Raw genomic sequence first — 22,463 nt, forward strand, 5'->3', positions numbered from 1 at the left:
GGTACCTGGATCGACCCAACGGGTGCTGCTAAGGGAAAATCTTTCCAGCTGTCATGCATGTGGCGCGCTCACACCTAATTGGAATTGACATGAGCAATCACCCGAAGAAGAAAGGATGTTTGGATAATAAAGTTAAATCATGCCTTGATAAAATGGTTATTAATTTGAAGCCCAATATGACAGGAAAATGGCTCGTTCAGGGACCCCATGGAGTAAAATGTATAGAAATGTGAATTCTGGAACCACCTATAATTAATTTGATCAGCACATATGTGGTTCAAACCAATGTAAAGAAACAATTGGTGATTAATCCAACCCACACGCTGAATAAAGTTATTATGGACCTCATCTTAGCAAATATCTCAGTAATAGAACCCCATTTTGGAAAGTTTTTCCAGCCATTATATGAGGGCTGGAAAAATTGGATGAATCTTCTTGATGTCCCCAGACCATTCAAAGACTGAGTAAAAAGGGACATACTGGAAGCATTTGGAACAAGGGTAAGGCTTCTTAATAGTATAAAGGAGGAAATGGCTGTGAATAAAATGAATTCAGTGGGGCAACACCTAAAGGATTTAGCAACATCCCTGAGGGAATCCTTAGATCAGTTAAGCTCCACACAGGATGGGGTGGCACAGTTATTAGAGGAATGGGAGCAATCCCAAGAAAAAGATCATCTGCGTCTCTTGCAGGCTGCTGGTGCCGTCCAGAGTAATGTTTCCTTAGCCCTGGCATGCATGCAAATGCAGATGTGAATTAGTGATGTGGTAAAGGACATGATTTGAGGTGGTATGTGAGGGATACTCCCATTGGAAATTAGGAGCATTCTTTGGAAAAATTCCATCCAGACTGAGAGGGATTTATAATCCCAGTGGAAAATGGTAAATTTTGCATATGATAAAAGTTCTTGAGAGATTACTGTATTTATTTTACTAGTGTCAGAAGGAGAGATAAGGTTTCCCCCACTGTAGTCTCTGGCCTTAATGCTAATCAGAGAGTGATAGAGCCCATGGATCATAGGGTATGGGTACAAAAGAGGCCCTGGGTGGAAGAAAGTACAATTGGGAGTCTGCTTAGAAGAATCTGGGATTGGATTTGAATTCACCACAAATACCTACAGCCACAGAAATTATGTTTAGAAATAATAGAGGGAAAATGTCATTATGCTGTTAATCCGTTTGTAAATGAATCTGTGCTTTTGTATATGGGTGGTAATTCCATATGTCTTAGAAGTTAGTGCCCAGTTCTTGTAATTAATTATGTGTATCATGTATCTCATGATCCCCATGAAAATAGATGATTTTGCCATATTGTAGCTATTGAAGGATATGATTTTAAATTTCAAGTGTCTGAGTTGAAATATAGCCAATTAAAAGTGAAATACACATTGTATTCAAATATAATAACTGCACCCATTGGAATGAACTTCTTTTACAGATATTGCTTCAGCATCCCCTTTTGAGGAATTACTTACATGCTGCTAAACAAGAGGCAAGTAGGATTATGGTAACAGTCCATCATTCTACCAGTGAAATTAAACATGTAATTGAGGTTAGCAAAAATTCAGAACACAAATGGTGGGAGACATTGTTGGGATGGTCTCCCATGGCAACAGGAATTTTTAATCTGGCTTTACAACCAATTGTGATTTTGGTGTTTCAAATAGTGTTGGTTGTTTTGTTCCTGGTGCTGATATGCTGGATTCAAAGGAAGATAAATCGGTTACAAAGCCCGTGCTTTTGCAAACCCTGGGTACTCCCCAAGGGAACCTACATGAGGTCTGGTCTATAATGAGGCAGAATCAGGGATGAAAACTGAGAGTGCCAGCAAGAAGATTATTGCTCGGTCTCGGTTGAGAGCTTTGAGCCTATGCTAGGCGTCTATAGTAACCCATTGAACTCATTGTGTATGTGTGTGCAGATCTTAATATTAAAGATATACAATCTGCAAGGAGGGGAGTGTTATCAAAGAATTTGTCATTCCTGCATGTACCCCAGATGGGACAGTAGTGTAATGAGCAATTCTGTATGTTCATCTACTGAAAGCTGAAAACCAAACATCACATAGCTAGGAAAATCTTAGGCCCTGAGAGGCAAGGCCATGCAGCTGCATGTTTGCAGCTTTGCTATCACAATGGAAGGATGGGACAGAAAGTTAACGGATTATAAGTATGGAAGAGAGTGAGTGAATAGCAACATCGGTTTTAAGTGTCTCGACACATTGTTATGTGAAATGTTTTGATGATAAGAGATAATAAGTAGTTTTGCTGAAATTAGGAAAATAGGTGACCCACTAGTAGTTACTGTAGGTTATGTGCTTTGTTTGAATTTAACTATAAAAGATTAGGTGAAAGCACTCTGTCGTGCCAATTATTTATCAGATGGATGAGCTGTGCACCCATTGATTTATTCCTGACATCCTCTGGAGAGAAACAGTAAAGTTACCACTGTTTTGGGTTCTGAAAACTCTGGGTAACAAAACCAGACAATTACTACACTATCAAACGAACTCAAACAGGAAAATGATAAAAGAGAAAAACACCCTATCACCAGTGGGTCAACACTTTTCACAAAGCAATCATTCCATATATGACCTGTCAGTCCTCATCCCACGTAAACCTGCGTAACACCTTCAAAAGGCAAGCCTGGAAACTTAAATTCATAACTCTGCTGGACACTAAAAACCATGGACTTAACAAAGACACTGGTTTTATGGCCCATTACAACAACTTGCAACACACCCTGATGCCTACTAACCTTCCCTTGTCCTACAAGTGCAGAGATGCTAATTGCCCATTTCATTTTAAATGGTCTCCTACAACTTGTCTGAACCCTTATGCTTAACAATCTGTCCCACCTTGTATTTAGCATGGAAACTCTAGTTTCATTCTCCAGACCTGAAGAAGAGTTGTGTGAAGTTTGTCCCTTCCATCAACAGAAGTGGAAGATATTACCTGACCCATCTTGTCTCTTTTGTATACACTAGATTGAAAGGTATAGATATTTAGATTATATGATATATGTGATCATTATATTTGAGTTGTAACAAAAATGGATGTTGAAGTCTAACACAATAACTCTGATACTGAATAGGAAGTACAGTAGAACCACAGAGTTACGAACTCCTTGGGAATGGAGGTTGTTCATAACTCTGAAATTTTCGTAACTCTGAATGAAACGTTGTTCTTTCAAAAGTTTACAGATGATTTAATTTAATACAGCTTTGCAACTTTACAATGAAGAAGAAAATTCTGCTTTTAACCATCTTAATTTAAATGAAACAAGCACAGAAACAGTTTCCTTGCCTTGTCAATTTATTTTTAAACTTTCCCTTTATTTTTTTAGTAATTTATGTTTAACAGTACTGTACTGTATTTGATTTTTTTTTTTTTTTTTGTCTCTGCTTCTGCTTGATTGCATACTTCCAGTTCCAAATTAGGTGTGTGGTTGACCACAGTTCCTAACTCTGGTGTTTGTAACTCTGAGTTTCTACTGTAGAACTCAAAACTGAAACCTGATATACTGAGATTCAGACTTATTCTCTTTTCCACCATTCTAACCATCTCAGTTTTCCTCTCTCTGAGTATTTAAGGCCTTTCAGACACCTTTACATTCTCAGTGCTCCAAAATTATCAAAAGGATAAATTGAATGTAAAGGTATAAAGTAGTAACTCCCCTTTCTGATATAGTATTTATTGAAATAACATTATCATTTCTAATAGTTCATACATATTAAACATATTCAGCACAGCTACGTTTGAATATTCCATCATCCCACTACAGTGTGTGTGTGACTGTGTGTGTATACACACACACACACACACACATATGTGTATATACACACACAAATACATATTATTATTGTATATTATTATAACATGCTGAATAAAACTCTAAATAAACTTATCATTTATTTGGTGTAATCATAGCACTTTTTCACAACTATCCACTGGTTTCATGCTCCTCTCCATGCAAAATTAACTGGCACAGGACATTTCCCCTCCCATTAAACCTAATAACTTTAAAAAGATTTATCACAATCCCCACCAAACGAAAGGCAATACTAACAAATATCAAAGCAGATGGCAAAGACTCTAATACTACACAATACTCCACAAAAATGGCATGACAACAAAACAAAAGAACAAACATGACAGTGAAAGGGAAAAAAGAAAAACAACTTTTCTGTGCAAATGGACCAATTTTTCTCCCTTTTTTTTACCTGGGATTTAAACTATTAATTTAATTTTAGCCCCAGGAGCACATATGCAGGAAATCATATTAAGCCAATCCAACAGAATCCTCATTGTTAATTACTTTATAGTTGAAGGTAACATCATCAAGTACTATCATGCGACCATAAGACCAAACATTCCTTTGTGCCTGAACATTTTTTTCTTATGCTACTAAATAGTAAAAGTGACAAAGCAAGCAGGAATTTTTGGTTTTGTTTTTCTTTTCTGCACCTTAAGAAATGCTACATTGTCTCTAACCCCCCCTCCCCTGTCTTTTTATTAAATGCACTGTTTTAATGAACGACACAGAGCAAACGAAGACCAAATGAGAAGTTTAAAATGCAGGCTCCACAATCTCAGTACCTTCTCGCTATGGCTATGCTCCTCATTTAGAGTTGTGCTACTACACGTATCTACCCCAGAGTCTTTAACTTGAGGCTCAGACCATTCCAAGTCCTCTTCCAAAGAGTGGCCGCCAAAGCACACCATTTTCTTTTGTCTCTCAGATAAGGTGTTAGAATCCGACAAAACTGCCTGCTCACTAGTTTTTCTTTTTCCCCTTTGACTGTCCCCTACAAGTGTGGGATAAAAAAAAGGGATACAAAAAAGAAAACGTGCAAAGGTATAAATAAAACAAAGGAAAAGTGAAATGATAAAGTAAACTGAATGGTAAGGCTCCACATGTCTCACCAAAGACATTGGGGATGCCTCACTGCTATGCCAAGACGTATGGTCCACCCAGTTGTAATCCATGTCTCCTGTGAGAATCAGACAGACAAGATAGTGCAAGTAAAGGAAAAGCGAAAGAAAGGACAGACACAGATATAATAAACTTTAAAAAAATTGTGGTTATCCTGCCTGATTCATAACCTTTGTCTGTAACACTTGCTATAATGTTTTCAAGAGAAAGTTGAGACTCTAAAACAATGGAATACACAGAATGTGGAAAACTGTGCATGTGTGTGTGTGTGTGTGTGTGTGTGTGTGTACATATTCAATATATGTAACATATAAAGACTATACCATTAACAGTTCTTTGAAATTCTTATGAAAATACCTATAAATATCACAAAAAGATTCAACAACTTATTGTGTACACATTCAAAACTTTCTGGACATTGACAACACTAAGTGTAACTTGCATCATCTTTGTCAGTATTGACCTAATAATGGGTTTGTCTTGTTGGAAGGGCCTTCTTGCCTTTTTCAGATCAAAATGATTTATCTCTACACAGCTATAACAAAACATCAAAACAGTGAAATTCTATATCTCACTTTATTGTAATAAGCTTCAGAATGTTGAAACACCTGTCAAGAGATGATAGATCATTAAGAAAAATAAAAGGTACGAAATACTCAGAATTGATTGATATTAACTTTGCATAAAATTTATAGAAAAATGTAACATTCATGAATTAATGCAGGCAAAATTATTGCTATTGTATTGTTATCTCAAAACATGGACTCAATGGACTGTATTTTGATACATAACAAACTTTTAAAATATTTTCATACAATATAAATGTAATTAATTTTTTTTTAATAAATGGAAATATCCTATATCCTAGAACTGGAAGGGAACTTGAAAGGTCATTGAGTCCAGCCCCCGGCCTTCACTAGCAGGACCAAGTACTGATTTTGCCCCAGATCCCTAAGTGGCCCCCTCAAGGTTTGAACTCACAAGCCTGGGTTTAGCAGGCCAATGAGCTATCCCTCCCCCCAGAAAGTTGATTTCTTAGATAAACTGAGAGAGACTCATACTTTTGAACAGTTGTTCCAAAGGATTAATGCTAATGTCAATAAAAATGAGTGATAATACATGACTATGTGCTATATAAATATTTTCCCATTTATCTAGGTTTTGTAAATTGTAGAATATACCTAAGTCTTTTGGCCTTATAACATTTTCCTTATACTTTAGAACCATAAATATCATGTTACTATATGTGAGAATTTTTATTTTATATTTATTTTCTTATTCAAGGCTAACTCCTGCCTCCTGCATCTAACTGCAAGTGTAGGGTCCAATAGGCAACAGAACCCATGTGGTTCTGGAATCCATGGTACAGGTCCCTAAGACTCCTCACCTGTATCTGCCTTATACCTCAGACCATTGCTCTGTGGGGGCTCAATGTGTGCTATTGAAACAGCTCAGAGAAGTTTGGGATAGTTCACATCAGGTGACAGGAAAGAGTATGAGTAGTGAGTCTGATATCACTCTGATCCGCTGACCAACACATCTTGCATATGGGATGCACAGATACAGACCCCACAGAACTAACTACCCTACACAAAGCTTATTCATGGTTTGGCAAGAGGAAGGAATGGGGAAGACAGAGTTCTTGTCATGGAGGGGAATAGAGGACATGGGAAGAAATGGGAAAGGAGGTGCATAAAATGCAGCTGGTTTAGGGAAAGAATGGGGGAACCTGTTATGGGAGTTGGGGAGTACACAGAGAATCTGGCAGATAAAAGATTGGGAAGCCTGGCAGGGAGACCCTGAAAAGGAGGGGATGGGAAGCTGGCACACAGGGAGCTCATATAGTGGAATGGAGGAATGCAAGGAGCATCTGGCATGTGCAACAAGCTCAGCCTGCACAAGCAATGCAATGTGCAACTCCCTAATATACAATAAACACTGCATGAAAAACAGAAACTTGAAATGTATCTACACTCTTCAGTATCAATACCTTAGCCCTGCAAACGTCTTCAAATTAAAAAAAAAACCTCTTTATGTATACATAAAAATGGCACTGAAATAATGTTAAGGGTTGGTTTTAAGATCCCAATGGGACAAAATTCAGGGGGAAAATATGAAAATCTCTCCTTAACTCTGTCTATACATTATTTAGTCCATATAGTGTATAAGATCCCCCATTATTCTGAGGTTCTCTGGAAAAAAGTCTTAATCAGTTCTACTTGTATTTCTGGTCATGTTTAAGATCCTCAATGATTCCCAATCATATCTGCTCAGATTACAAATAAGAAAGATTGCAGGGGAGGGTTCTGATATAACTGCCAACCTCACAGACTTAACCTGGAATTTGAAAGTCCAGCTAAGCTCCGTTTAACACATAAATTACGGAGATACTAATGATGGACCCATGGCTAAGGTCAGAGTTAAACTGCACTTAAAGCAACAGGACTACTGAATATGTGGGTGCTATTTTTAAAGTCACTATTCAGAGGTGAGTTGCACATTAAGCTTGACCCTTGATGTTAGGTTGACATATTTTAGCATATGAAGTTTCCTTTGATTTCATAACATTTAACTAATGTTGAAAACAAATCTCATGAAAGTATCTAGAAGTTTACATATTCTAAATAATTATTATTTAAAGGTCTGAGCCTGCTGAGCCTATTCAAATCAATAGGAGTTTTGCTTGATTTCACTGAAAACAGGATTAGACCCTACTATGAAAGGACTTCTTCAAAGCCATGGTCATCGATCATAGGAAGAATAGTAAAAGACCAATATGGCTCCAGCAGGAGCTCTTTAATGACCTGAAAATCAAAAAGAAAGCCACCAAAAAGTGGAAACATGGACAAATTGCTATGGAGTACAAAATAGCAGCTCAAGCACATAGGAATAAAATCAGAGAGGCAACGGCATAAAATGAGTTACAGTTAGCAAGGCACACAAAAGGCAATAAGAAGAGTTTCTTTTAACAGAGAAAGATGTAGATGTAGGTCCTCTACTTAGTGAGGAAGGAGAGCTAATAAATGATGACATCAATAAAGCTGAGGTGTTTAATGCCTATTTTGCTTCAGTCTTCACTAAAAAGGTCAATGGTGACCAGATACTCAACACAATTATTGTAAACAACAAGAGGGAAGGAAAGCAAGACAAAATAGTGAAAGAACAAGTTAAAGAAGATTTAGATAAGTTAGATGTATTCAAGTCAGTGGGACCCAATGAAATTCATCCTAGGGTACTTAAGGAACACTGCATTAAGGAACTAGTTGAAGCATTCCCACAACCTTTATCAACTATCTTTGAGAATTCCTGGAGGATGGGTGATGTCCCAAAAGACTGGAGAAAAGCAACCATAGTACCTATCTTTAAAAGGGGGAACAAAGACAACCTGGGGAATCATAGAACAGTTAGCCTGACTTCAATACCTGGAAAGATACTGAAACAAATTATTAAACAATTTGTAGAGAATCTGGAGGATAATAGGATTATAAGGAATAACCAACATGGATTTGTCAAGAACAATCATGCCAAATGAACCTAATTTCCTTCTTTGCTAGGGTTACTAGTCTAGTGGATGGGGGGAAGCAGTAGACGTGATATACCTTGATTTTAGTAAGATTTTTTGACACAGTCCCCAGTGACATTCTTATAAACAAACTAGGGAAATGTGGTCTAGATTAAATTACTATAAAGTGGGTACACAACTGGTTGAAAGACCATATTCAAAGAATAGTTTCAGTGGTTTGCTGACAAACTGGGAGGATGATCTAGTGAGGTCCCACAGGGGTCAGCTCTGGGTCCAGTACTGTTCAATATTTTAATTAATGAATTGGATAATGGAGTGGAGAGTATGCTTATGAAATTTGCAGATGACACCACGCTGGGGGAGGAGGGGAATTGCAAGCACCTCGGAGGGCAGGATTAGAATTCAAAATGACCTTCACAAAGTAGAGAATTGGTCTGAATTCAACAAGATGAAATTCAATAAAGATAAGTGCAAAGCATTTCACTTAGGAAGGAAAAATCAAACACACAGCTACAAAATGGGGAAAAACTACTGAGGTGATAGTACTGCTGAAACAATGTGATACAGCTGAAAAAAAGGCTAATGTCATTTTGGGGTATCTTAACAGGGGTTTTGTATATAAGATGCAGGAGGTAACAGTCCTCCTTCATTTGGCACTAGTGAGATCTCAGCTGAAGTACTGTGTCCAATTCTGGGTGCCGCATTTTAGGAAAGATGTAGACAAATTGGAGAGAGTCCAGAGGAGAGTAATAAAAAATGATAAAAGGTTTAGAAAATCTGACTTAAGAGGAAAGGGTAAGTAAACAGAACACAGTAAGTCATGAGAAAAGAAGACTCAGTAGGTGACCTGATAACAGTCTTCAAATATGTAAAAAGTTGTTATAAAGAGGACGGTGATTAATTGTTCTCTGTGTCCAGTGATGGTAGGACAAGAAATAATGGGCTCAATCTGCAGCCAGGTTAGATATTAGAAAAAACTTTCCAACTATAAAGGTAGTTAAGATCTGGAATAGGCTTCTAAGAAAGATTGTGTAATCCCCATCATTGGAGGTTTTGAAAAATAGGATGGCCAAACACCTGTCAGGGATGTTTTAGGTCTACCTAGTCCTGCCATTGCACAGAATGGTCCTAATAATAAACTAATAATATCCCCACTAGTAGTGTCAGGGAGACTACATAGCAATTGGGTGGTTGTTAATGCATCCCAAGAATACCAGACATGGCAGGTACTGCCAGAACAGCACGACCCCAACCTCAATCCCGCCCCTCTGGCATGGCCTTGCATGCACAGTACATGTGAGGTCATGCTGCATAGAGGACGCCATTTTGCAGAGTATGCCTCCCCCTGCTGCCATGACCTCGCACACACACCATGTATGTGAGATGAGGGCAGTGGGGGCAAAGCAGAGTGCTCTGATACCGGACAAAACCAAGTCTGGTACTGGACAAGGAAAAATCTTACCAAAACAGGACTGTCTGGCTTACAAGTGGACAAATCGCCTGCCTACAAAGAGAATAATTGCCCATTGTCATGGGAGACATTTATTGCCTTGTACACTTATAGTATTTTGAGATGCAATGAATAACATCAGTGAAATGACTAAGCATATATATTTTGCATATTAAAATTAAAATATTGAGTGCATTTATGATGTGTGAAATCTTGAAATTAAGAATAATGCATGAAAATACATAATTCTTTGCTTCCTACAGAAAAGACTTGTATATCACAAATCTTTGTATATTAAGACAAAATATGTTCAATTGTCAATTCTGACTAGTGGAGAGTACCATTACTGGTCTTTGCTTAGAAACTTCTCTGCCCTAATAGCAGGCTCTTATTACTGAGACTAAGTGCATTTCATAGCTAAGTTCAGTACCCAGCAGAAATGAGTCAGGGAAAAATGTCAGACTATTAGATAAATTATATGCTTCTGTACCAAACTTTTTGTTATGTAAAACTGTATAGCAAGCTTTCACACTAATTCCCCAAATCAACTAGTATATTATTAAGTACAATACAATGTTAGTTAGTATCATTATCGTAATACTCAAACTTTAAAGTAAATAAATTCAGGATTGGGAATGGGGGAGGAGGTTAATCATCTCATTGATATGCAAATCCAGTTCCTAATAATGCCAGCATGAGCTACATATGTACATGAAGAGTAGAAGAAATCAGTTTGGAAAAAATAAGCAAATCTATGATTTATCCAACGTTCTTTTCAGTGGAAACCAAACCAAATCATTTTGGAGGTTATAAATTGTTTCAGTGTATTATTCCCCATGTTATATTTTTCCCCTCTGAGTTTTGGCCAGAACTAGAGCTTCTAGAATAGCAAAAGAAAAAAATAAATAAATTTCCACCACAACAGGAAGCTAAAAGTAGTGAAAGTCTCAAAAGAAAGCATCCTCTGGAAAGATTTTCAGATGTGATTCAGATAAGCTTCCAATTTTTTTTATTTTAAAGTTTGATTCTACAATGTTTGCCCATTGAAATAGTCTCCTAGGAGATACATCTCATTTTCAGAATATTCTTATCCAAACCACACTCCAATCTTTTTTGGTTTGCCCATTAACAAACTACCATTGAGAAAAAAATATTTCACTGGGTGAAAACTCTTGTTTAATTTCCTCATACAGAATGCTATACATTTTAATAGTCTTTTATAAGAGCAGATTTGTATCAAAATGACATTGAGGTATTATAATTATTAGCTATTTCCACAATATATTAAATTCTATTGAGATGTGTATATCACCCAGACTGTGGTATCTGAAGACCTTCAAGTGAGGCATTAAGTAATGACTGTGATATACTGTTACTCTTTTGGCCCGACTGGTTAGCCAACTCTGGAGTACTTGTGGGTTGTTTCCATTAGAAGAAGAAATTGATTAGAATGGAATCAGGTATTTATTTGAAGCAATCCTATTTACATACAAAGAATGTACATGAAGTCTTGCTTTCCTGAACAGAGTAGGAATCAAACAGCAGGAGACAGTTTTTCTGCTCACAGTTCCAAGTCTCTTTCCAATCAGCACTCTACCCAAAAGCACTGTCTCTTGATTTTTCTCACTGTCATTCCACAAGTGTTTCTCTACAAGTTCACCTCATACATTTTCAATGTGTGCTTCTCTCTAAGGGGAGGAGAGCATAAGTAGGCTATGAAGAGTAGTGGGGTATGGTCTCCAAATCCTGAAGATACCCCAAAATCCTCAAGCAATTAAAGTTGAAAGGCTGCAGAGTATCCATTCCTCCATAATGGTGAAAAGCTGTAATCTTTAATGTCTACACACACCATGTTCTATGCTTAACCGAAATGCACGAATACTATACTATAAGCATAGTATAGAGTATATTCCTGCTAAAATCTTAAGGGTGGGATGTCAAAGGAGACTGAGGAAGTTAGGCACTCAACTCCCTTTTAAGTAGGCTCCTATGAAAATCTCGGCCATAATGAAAAAATACTTTACCTATTGTTACCTTTTCACATGAGGCTGTTTTTAAACTATAGGAGTGCAAATAAAAATAGGGTCAATAGCTGCTTTCACTGAAGCCAGTGACAAAACTTGCAGTGACTTCTGGGAAATAGGATTGAGGTCTATCTGACCTGGCAACGCTTTTTTCTTCTTCTTTTTCTTGTTTGCCCTTCTACAAATCAAAAATGATCAAACCAAGTTAAATCAAATATAGCAAAAGACAAACAAATTATGGATTTTCTCTCAAGCTCAAAATTTACTGCCAAGTTTCTGTCAAGAAGAATATTTTATGGTTGTTAGAAACCCCTGGAAAACAAGGTTTATAATGAAAACACAGGCAAACTCTGAGCTAGGGTAGAGAAGTTAACTGATGGTTTAAATGTTTATGAAAAGGTTACCCAACAGTACCTATGATGTCTGAGTTTTGTTTTCTGATGGATTTTTCATGTCATGGTAAGAATTTTAAAAAGTCTTGATTTACATGTGATAATCTTTATGAATTTAAAAAGAATAGGTGGTTGCTTGAGGAAGAAAAATATAAGTAAATGAGATCCTTAGTTTATCCTCAAGCCAAATGTTTCCACACACTACTCTACTAATTCAGCTCAACCTTAAAGGATGACCCTCCAGTACAGTAAAAGGGTTTTATCCTGAATGTTCACATTAGCCATGCTCTCTCTTTCAATTAGGGATTCTCAGCATCATTGTTCAGAGTTCAAACATGACCTAATAAAACTGCTTTCTTAAGTGTGCTTCCCCAGGAGGGTTAAAACAGTAGGAAATACATTTGTAAAAATTACATTTACATACACATTCCCACAACCAAGCTCAAGCCATCAATCTTGTACATTTTGATAAAAGCCTTTATTAGAGAAAGGGAAGGAGGGAAAGCACATCAATATGGCAACCACATTTTGTGTGACTGGATGTCCACTCACAATTGAATGTTGATAGTTATTTGAGCCAATGGGCTGGAGTTCAAAAGAGGAGGGCTTCTTCAAAGTAAGGACAATAAGGGAGTATCTTTACAGAAAGATGGTTGTATGGTTTTATGTCTGTTTGTTTTTCATTTTAAGAGAAAAAGCAGTTATTGTCAGGAAGGCACAGGAGGCAATCAGGCATTTTGTATGAGGTAACCAAGTTACCTTGTACATTTTATATTTGGTTCAACTGCAAGTTTTTTGTGATTGATTTATACATATTTTCAAATGACTTGTCTAGATTAAAAGATTAAATGGAAATCTGCTGAAACTTTAGGCACAGTAGGAGAACATAAAAATGCCCATGCTCGATCAGGCCAATGGTCCACCTACCCCAGTATCCTGTCTTCTGACAGTTGTCAATGCCAGATGCTTCAAAGGAAATTAACAGAACAGGACAATTATCAAGTGATCCATCCCCTGCAGTCCAGTCCCAGCATCTGGCAGTCAGAGGCTTAGGGACACTCACAGCACAGCATGGGGTGTATCCCTGAACATCTGGGCTAAAACGCATTGATGAACCTATCCTCCATGAACTTATCTAATTCTTTTTTAACCCAGTTATACTTTTGCCCTTCACAACATCCCCTGGCAATGAGTTCCACAGGTTGACTGTGCATGATGTGAAGAACTATGTCCGTTTGTTTGTTTTAAACCTGCTGTCTATGAACTTCATTGGTTCTTGTTTTGTGAAGGGGTAAATAACAGTTCATTATTCACTTTCTCCACTCGTGATTTTATAGACCTCTATCATATCTCCCCTTAGTCGTCTCTCTTCCAAGCTGAACAATCCCAGTCTTTTTAATCTCTCCTACAGAAGCTGTTTCATACCCCTAACATTTTTGTTGTCCTTCTCTGTATCTTTTCCAATTCTAATATATCTTTTTAACATGAAGCGACCAGAACTGCACACAGTGTTCAAGGTGTGGGCATACCATGAATTTATATAGTGGCATTATGATATTTTCCGTCCTATTATCTATCCCTTTCCTAATGGTTCCTAACATTCTGATAGCTTTTTTGACTGCCGCTGCACATTGAGCAGATGTTTTCAGCGCACAGCCCCCCCAAACAGACCACACTATAAACTTCAGTAAAGCTGGCATACAGCAAGCAGCAAGCACACAACAAACAAACAAAGTAACAAACAATAAACCCATCTCAAGGAGTCACATAGTCACTCCTCCTTCACATGGATAACTTCCTCGCAAAACTCCTCTGTTTGCTGCTCCTGTTCGCTAGCTCCTCAGGAACTACACATTTAAGTGTTCGGTACTAAGTTATGGAAAACAATTTGTCTTTAGTACTTCCTTTCTTTCTCTCTTCTCCAACCCATGTAGGAGGCCCAGCCTTCTCCTTCTCCTTTTTTTCTTCCTCTCTTGAGCACACTCTTTTTCTCTTCTGCCCCCATCTAGCACTTGGAACTCACGCACATATTTGGGCTCACAGCCTCACACATCTTTCCTGCCACCTATACTACCATCCCAGTTTCCTCATGGTTGGCTTCCATGCTAGTTCTTCCAAGCCCTTAGCTTCACCTAATGCAATTCCAGCCTCCTCTTAATACTGCCTGGCCTAGGAAAGGACCAGGAATTGCAAGCTGTGTGAAACAAGTAATATTGGGAGTGCAGTGAAAGAATATTTCTGGTAGAAAGGAAAACCACCAAAGACCCTGTCCCATATCCAGCCTTTATCTCAGCAGCTACTTTCTACACATCACAGTGCCCCCCCACCCCCCAAAAAGTTAACACTCTCTGATGTCATCTACTTGGAATTAGCTAGTTTCTTGAGGGCTGAAAAGAAACTTCATAACTGGATTTTCATATAAATTTGTGAGAAACATCTGAAATGTTTGAGAAATGGGAATATATGATTAATGTTAAATTACTAGGTATACCCCACCTACCAATCTCCCTGGGGTGATGCAAGGCTAAATTAACTAACTAATCTTTATAAAGTCCACAGAGAAATTCAAATGGATTGTTCTGACTCCCTGGTGGGTTTGGCAGCCAAAAGCTATTAACCATTTCAATCAGATGCAAACTTTCCTGCAGTTTTATATGCATAGAGTGTTCTTCATGAGGCTACCCCAGACACCTAGAGGTTTCAGTTGGTGCAGAATGTGGAAGCCGAAATTATTGGGGTTGGTAAAGGAAGCCCATTACACCAATGTTCAGTGGATTGCACTGGCTTCCTGTTTGCTTTCACATGCAATTCTACATGTGTGTTTGGGTTCTCCCTAGTCACAGTCATGACAACTGGGACTGGTTGATCTGCTCTTGCACAGATGATGGCCACTAGCATTTTCAGTGAGAGGTTCTCTGCTTTGGGATTATCACCCCTACTTGATAATACTGAACTATGACAGTGGCTGATGATAGTGGCTAACAAAAAAAGATTAGAGGCTGCCCATCAAAAATGGCTGAGGAAGATATTACACATTTCATGGAAAGAAAACAGTAAATGTGAGAGGAAAGGAACAGATAGAGCAGGACATGTTGGAAAATGTCATAAAAGAAAGAAGCCTTAGGTGTTTGGGACATGTACACTGTATGGAAGATTGAAAACATGCTAAGCAAGCATTACATTGAGTACCGAAAGGAGGAAAGAGGAAGCAAGGAAGGCCAAGGAAGAACCAGCAGAAGATAGTGACAGAGGACACTGAATGTGTTGGCAACACCTGGAAAGAAGTACCACAATTAGCGAACGACTGTAATCAGTGGAAGAAGTGGATAGCCAGATGTGTTAGTAGCACTGGAGGAACTAAGATCAAAGGTAAGGAAGTATATTAACAAACAAGACATGATGCAAAGTTAATCTGTTTGTTCAGATATTTGTCTGAAAGACTGAGAAGGGTAAGTTTATATGTTAGATAATGTAGTGAATGTTTTGTGCAGCTTTAATTTTTGCGTCATTTGGATCCCTATATGTACCCAGAAAATTGTGATGGGCATATCTGAAAATTGAAAAATAAAATGTTAATTATGGGTCTTTATAGACTTGGAATTGACAAAGAAGGGATTCACCAGCTGTACTCTAGCCAGCATGAACTCCTTGGCTACCAACAAAGATATTGGCATCAGGAAAGGATGGAGAATAATGCACCCATTGAAGAGTGCTGTTTTGGACCCTAAGGGCATACTTGCATCATAGACTCTTTGACTACAGAGATATATTCATCATTAATTATGGTAGAGGGTGAGGCAGGGTTGTAGAGCTGTTAGATTTGGTCTGAGAGGCTGAGAATGGATCGTGTGTGTTGCATATCACTTATTTTCCTCTTTGATGTCTCATATTTATTAGCAATTTTCTGTGCCCACAGTGGAGTCCTGATTAAACTGAGGAAGAAACAATTAGCTTTAGGAAAATTCTGGATAGCAACAGTTGAGCTAGCCATTTGTACTGTTTGCTCTGAGATGCTCGGTGTAATTGGAGAAGCTAATGGAAACCTCGAGACTACCTTTTCCAGCACTCAATACTTAGTACTACTATGCTTCTGTTGTTCTTTTAGTCATTTGTGCCTATTGAAGTCGGATGCAAGTGAAATTCACCTAGTTTGAAACTGACTTGCACATTTGTAGCTAAACTATACCAATCTTTTCTCCTATTAATGAATTATAAGCTATTACAATAGTCAGAACCAATGCAAATAAACATGGGACCTACTTTCCTATAACACACACACACACACATCTCATATTAATATTAATAGGCCTTGAGTATACACATCAAATGTACAGTAGCCTCCCATTGGCTATTTGTCTAGTTCCAAGTTTTTACTGTGTTAAAATGAATGCTAATTAGTTAAAAAAATCCTAAACCACACTGAACCAGTGCATCCCAAATGTAAATGAAACTTAAAGTCAAAAGCCCCATATAGTAGAGGATCAGCAAAATGAGTGAGGGAATGGACTGTGTCTCCTTTATAACATATGACATCAGATGCAAAACCAGAACATTTTAAGGCCAGGTTGTGAATTATACTAATAACATAGTTGGACTAATTCTACTACTGCAGCTGTGGTGCCTAACAGGTCTGATTTTTGGCCCCTGAATATGAAATTTTGATATTTTTACTTAGAAGTTATATGGTAATGATACAATGAAATAGTTCGCACTAGAATCATATATACTTGTATTAAACTCTCACAAAGGCCTGATTGCAGACCACGGTACCTTCAATTGAACCCTGAGATGCTTTAAACGGTTTCATTTTCTTTTTCGTGCATTCTGAGCTAACTGTCCTTTCTAACTATATGACTGTTATCTTGTTACCTTCAAGAGGAAATATATGGCTATAAGGGAAGAAATAAACAAAGGCCTCTCAGCTTCCCCACACATTCCTTCTATCCCTTCTTCCTCCTTTTCTTCATTTAGATTTCTATTTAACACTTTGAATAAGCCCACATTTGCTAAAATCTTAATAAAGTCAGAAATAAGACATAATACACCAAAAGGTCTCAAAATATAGTTAATATTAAAACAGATGTTTCAATTAATTTCCTAGTAGTGACACAGAAGCCTACACAAATGATGCTGCAATTTGTTTTCTCTGTGTCATTGCAAGCAATACATCCTTGCTAAAAGGATCAGGGTCCCACATAAAGAAGCTGTACAATTAAAGCTTAGCCAGGAAAGTGAGACCATAAACCTGAGTGTATCCAAAATAAACATCTTCGAAATTGTTTGTGGAAAATTTCTTATCTTTGAACAAATTTGGCACTATGGTTTCATCACAACCATTAATGCACATCTTCGCAACGTGCAGAGGAATGCATTAATTTAAGAAGTAATCTCACAACAGTTCCTAATTCATAACATTCAGAAAATTGCACAATTGACGTTTTAGTCATCCAGAGAACAAATAAAACCTTAATGCCAAAACACATTTTATAACATTTCTGTTAAAAATCAAAGTGTTCAAACAAAGGCTTTTTGTAATAGAGTAGGTATTCATGGGAATATATAGCTGGATAAATTCATTTACATATGAGAAGATGTTTTTACTAAAAACACTTAAAGATGTTGGTGTATAAAATTATTGTGTATGCTCATATATTAGTAAATCTAGAAATGTTGTATAAAGATCAAGAGTAGCAAGTGTGAAGTTATATTAGGATATGGTATTAGTAAGAATTAGCACTCTTGTGTCACTACTGTTTTGAAATATCTAGGACAATGCTTAACATAAAATAAGTTTCAGAGTAACAGCCGTGTTAGTCTGTATCCGCAAAAAGAAGAACAGGAGTACTTGTGGCACCTTAGAGACTAACAAATTTATTAGAGCATAAGCTTTCGTGGACTACAGCCCACTTCTTCGGATGCATCCGAAGAAGTGGGCTGTAGTCCACGAAAGCTTATGCTCTAATAAATTTGTTAGTCTCTAAGGTGCCACAAGTACTCCTGTTCTTCTTTTAACATAAAATAGAATATTCCAACTATTTGGAATTAAGAGATTGATTTTATAATTAAACTGGAAGTTGTTTAAAATTTGAATCAAATAAGGGAAAACTCTTAAGTTCCTCTTAAGAGAAAGAAGAGAGGATCTCTCCACAAATTAAGTGTAAGAAGAAAGAAGAATAAAGTTTTAAACCTTGAAATTAAGTAAAACTCTCAGAAGATAATTACCTACTTATAATAAAGCATGTGAAAACTTTTATCCTGTTGTTAAATAGCTCAGGAACTAGCAACAGAAAATTGAGCTAAAAGACTTTTAAACAGCTCTGTTAGTGTATATTTTAATTACCAAAGCTAAGAAGAAAGAAGGAATTCCAAGAAGTTTGAAAACCCTTGGAATGGTGAACTTTTTAAAGCTTGGATGCCACCTATTGGATGGATAGGAAATGTGCAATGACACTTTGACCTGTGCAGTTGGTAAATTTACATCTTGCAACAACATCTGCATCCATACCAAAAACTTGGACTGCCCAACAGGAAGATGTTAGAGGCATCAAAACTTCCTTTTTTGGAGTCAGTCTAGTCCCTCAATACAACTGAATGAAGAGACAACCCATAAAAGTGTTGCAAAATCACAACTCACTATTCTCTCTCCAATAAGATATCAGATTTCCTACACCTAAAAAATCAAAACTTCATTTCAGGTCCTAAGGTTCCAAACTCTGAGGCGTCCCAGTCCTGACCCAAGAAAAGGTGTTCTATTCATATAAGCCATTTTCAGTGACTTTGTTCTTCCAAGACAGAGATTATTTTATCTAAATCTCATTTACAGAGAAGAATCTAGATATTGGAAATGTAAAGGTCCAAAGTAGAAAATGTAAGCAGCCTTAGGAAAGAAAGTGCCTTTCTGAAGATCATAGATACCAAGCAGATACCATCACAACACCAGAAAACTCCCTGAACAAGGAAAGGAAGGGTGAGATAAATCCCACTTTGCTTTAAAGCATAGGAAGTTTTAAAAGTCAGTATTTACTGCTAAGTTACTGTAGGGAATTACTCATTTATTTACCTTTCATTGTATTCATTTGCATACTCATTATTGATTATTTTGTGTATTCGTTTTTTCTCGTTATTGTAGTTACTTGAATAAACATTTTCTTTATTTCAAAGTCGAATTCAATTATTGATTTTGAGGCATCATGTCGTGCATTAAAAGAACCACTATGTCTAAAATAGTGGGAGTCACATCCATTGATATAGTCTCATGACCAGCCTGTATCAATCATTCCATCTTTTTATTTTGGTTTCCCCTGAACTAGCCATATGAGAAACAGTTCGTTAACAATTCCATTTATTTAGCTGTTGTTATCCCGGTTATCAATTCTGATAATTTGATTTGTTTTCCTTACATAATTTTTAGATAAAATTACTTGATGTTCAAATATTCCTTTTCAACCCACAGAATGAATCAATCATGAACAGAGGTGAAATGGTAAAGATCAGACTTACTATCAGCAGTGAAAATAAAATGTTGACCTACTTTAAAAAGTATTAATTCATAAGGGCATTGTATATATATATTCCTGAAGTCCTGTAGAAACAATTCTCATGAAAGGTGACACTGCTAACATGAAGATGTCTGCTACTGTAAGAACACCGTCATCTAGAATCAATTCCCATCTGAACATAACAGCCTGCCTATACAATGTGATAGAAGATCAGCTAGTTGTTTTATTGATCAAACCTGGTTTCCCCCTCTACCCTTGTTCTAGTCAAGCTCAGTGATATTTTGCACCCCAAAACTGGAATTGAGAACATAACATTGATCTCCTGGCTTGGTTGCCAGCATGAGGTAACCAACTAACAAATTAAAAGGTATTCGCATTTCTAGCAGATTAATGCACTAAAGAACTATGGTAAAATATACTTTTACAAATAATCAATATGAATGTTAATAAATTTCAAAAGTGAAACAATCTCTTTGCACAATTTCTCATATAAAATACTAGAACCAACATGAGGCTACCAGCTCATCTCAGTCATTGCTGGCTCCGTTGTTTGCTGCTTAGGGATTAGAAAGGGCCTATACTTTTAGCCTTGGATGTAGTGATAATGGTGTGAGGCCAGTTACTGGATGGAGATCTCAACAAACTGGCAAAGGGCCCAGTTCTACAGCTTTGGGCATAGTATTCCCAATGAACTCAGGGAGAGTTCCTCGTGCTGAGAGTGGCCACATAATAGGACCCTAAATTTGCTCCGAATGTCTTAATTATTGATTAGAAAACACAAATATTATTATTATAGAAATATAAAATAAACTTAGAAATAAAACATTGTGCATGTTTTGACTACTAAGTATACTGAATAGCAATGTACTGCCTAGGATCTAAGTTGACTTATTATTTTCCTGTCTATAATTTGTGATCTGCATTATACAGAAAGCCAGGGGCAAGTTTAAAGTTCTACCTAAGAAGTAGGATGGAAATACAGACACAATGGTATAATCATCTGTCTAAGGGGAAGTGATTAATTACAGGAAAAATACATCATTCAACTATAAATCACAGCTATTCTTTTCTCTGTAAGGCTGTTTAACATTACACATACAGAATATTAACAATAGCCTTCCTAGCGGCCTAAACAAATATAATGTTTAATTAACATGAGCTGCCTGATTATCAAAATGTGGTTATAATGGCAGTTTTCACAAACTAGGCTCACTGTTGAAATGGTGTGGTTTGAGAGGCAGAAAACACATCACAGCAGTAACTCCAAAGCAATATTAATCCCTGGCAGCACACATACCACACACTCTGCAATGCATCTGCTGTTTCAGTAAACTGGAGTGGCAGCAGAAAGGTTCAGTGCCAAAGTTCATCACTTTGACACCTCAATATAAACTTCTGTAACCTAGTAATTGGATCATTAATTACTGATGTCCCTTTTGCTAGTTGCAGTAACAGGAGCAATCTGATATATTTAAACAACAGTTCTTCTTTTGACTTTGGTCACATGTTATTTTTGCCTAACCAGTTCATTTGAAGGTAATTATTTCCTTGGAGACTAATGGCAGAAGCAGCAACATTGAAAATGAAGTTACCACGAATTCCAATAATAATCATTGTACATTTTCAAATTTAGCTTTACCCTTGTTGTTTCTGATCATCTTAGGAAAAAAATATTACTACCAAAGCAAATTAATTAACATGGGCCATGATTAAGGCTACGATTTAGTCACGGCTATTTTTAGTAAAAGTCATGGACAGGTCACAAACAATAAACAAAAATTCATGGCCAGTGACTTATTCACGACTTATGCTATAAATAGCCCTGACTAAATCTGCTGTGGGGGAGGCACCCGTGGGAGCCACTGCTGTGGGGCGAGGGAGGGAAGCAGAGGGCCGCTGCTTGGAGAGGCAGGATGCCAGCTGCCCAGGGCTGCCCGAGCAGCGGCTGGTGCGGCTGGCCCCAGGGCTGCTTCTAGCAGAAGCCAGTGCAGCTGGCTGCCGAGCTGCTGGCTGCGCTGCGGGGCTGCTCCAGCAGTGAACACTGTGGCTGGCCCCGGACCACCTGAAGCCAGCTGCATTGACATTCCTGGGATCAGCCACACTGACCGCTGCAGAAGTCACGGTGGTCACAGGAAGTCACGGAATCCATGACTTTAGCAATCTCCATGACAAACACGGAGCCCTAACCACGTAGCCACAATGATTTGTGATGTCTTGTTTACAGTTTAACCAAAAACTGGAAAGTAGCAACATTTCAGGGATTTTTTTTAAGAGCTCAAGCTTATTTTATATATGAAAAGTATGTGCATGTGTGCATGCATGTATGTGTACAAACACACACATTATAAAAATGTTAAGGATGCAAATTTAAGCACTCAGAAGCTATGAAAAATATGAGATTTACAATCCTAATTTGGCCCCTGCATTTTGATACAGTCTTTAATTACATGTTCACATACTATTTTTTCAAAGGACTGCTGACTCACTCAATACACAGGATAGACAGTGCTCATTAAATTGGTATTTAATTGCTACATGGAGGATAAGCCCATCAATGGCTATTAGCCAGGATGGGCAGGGATGGAGTCTCTAGCCTCTGTTTGCCAGAAGCTGGGAATGGACGACAGGGGATGGATCATTT

General features: G+C 37.5%; 1 protein-coding gene across 1 annotated transcript in view; it reads right to left on the bottom strand.

Annotated features, from left to right (window-relative positions):
* Positions 1-22,463, bottom strand: part of RIMS2 (regulating synaptic membrane exocytosis 2) — a 788,551-nt gene that overhangs the window by 343,019 nt on the left and 423,069 nt on the right. Inside the window, exon 6 of the mRNA XM_054018206.1 lies at positions 4,598-4,806. Within this exon, the coding sequence (XP_053874181.1) occupies positions 4,598-4,806 (209 nt within the window). The remainder of the gene's footprint in view (positions 1-4,597; positions 4,807-22,463) is intronic.

Source organism: Malaclemys terrapin, chromosome 2 (assembly GCF_027887155.1).
Source record: "Malaclemys terrapin pileata isolate rMalTer1 chromosome 2, rMalTer1.hap1, whole genome shotgun sequence".
Classification (NCBI taxonomy): Eukaryota; Metazoa; Chordata; order Testudines; family Emydidae; genus Malaclemys; species Malaclemys terrapin.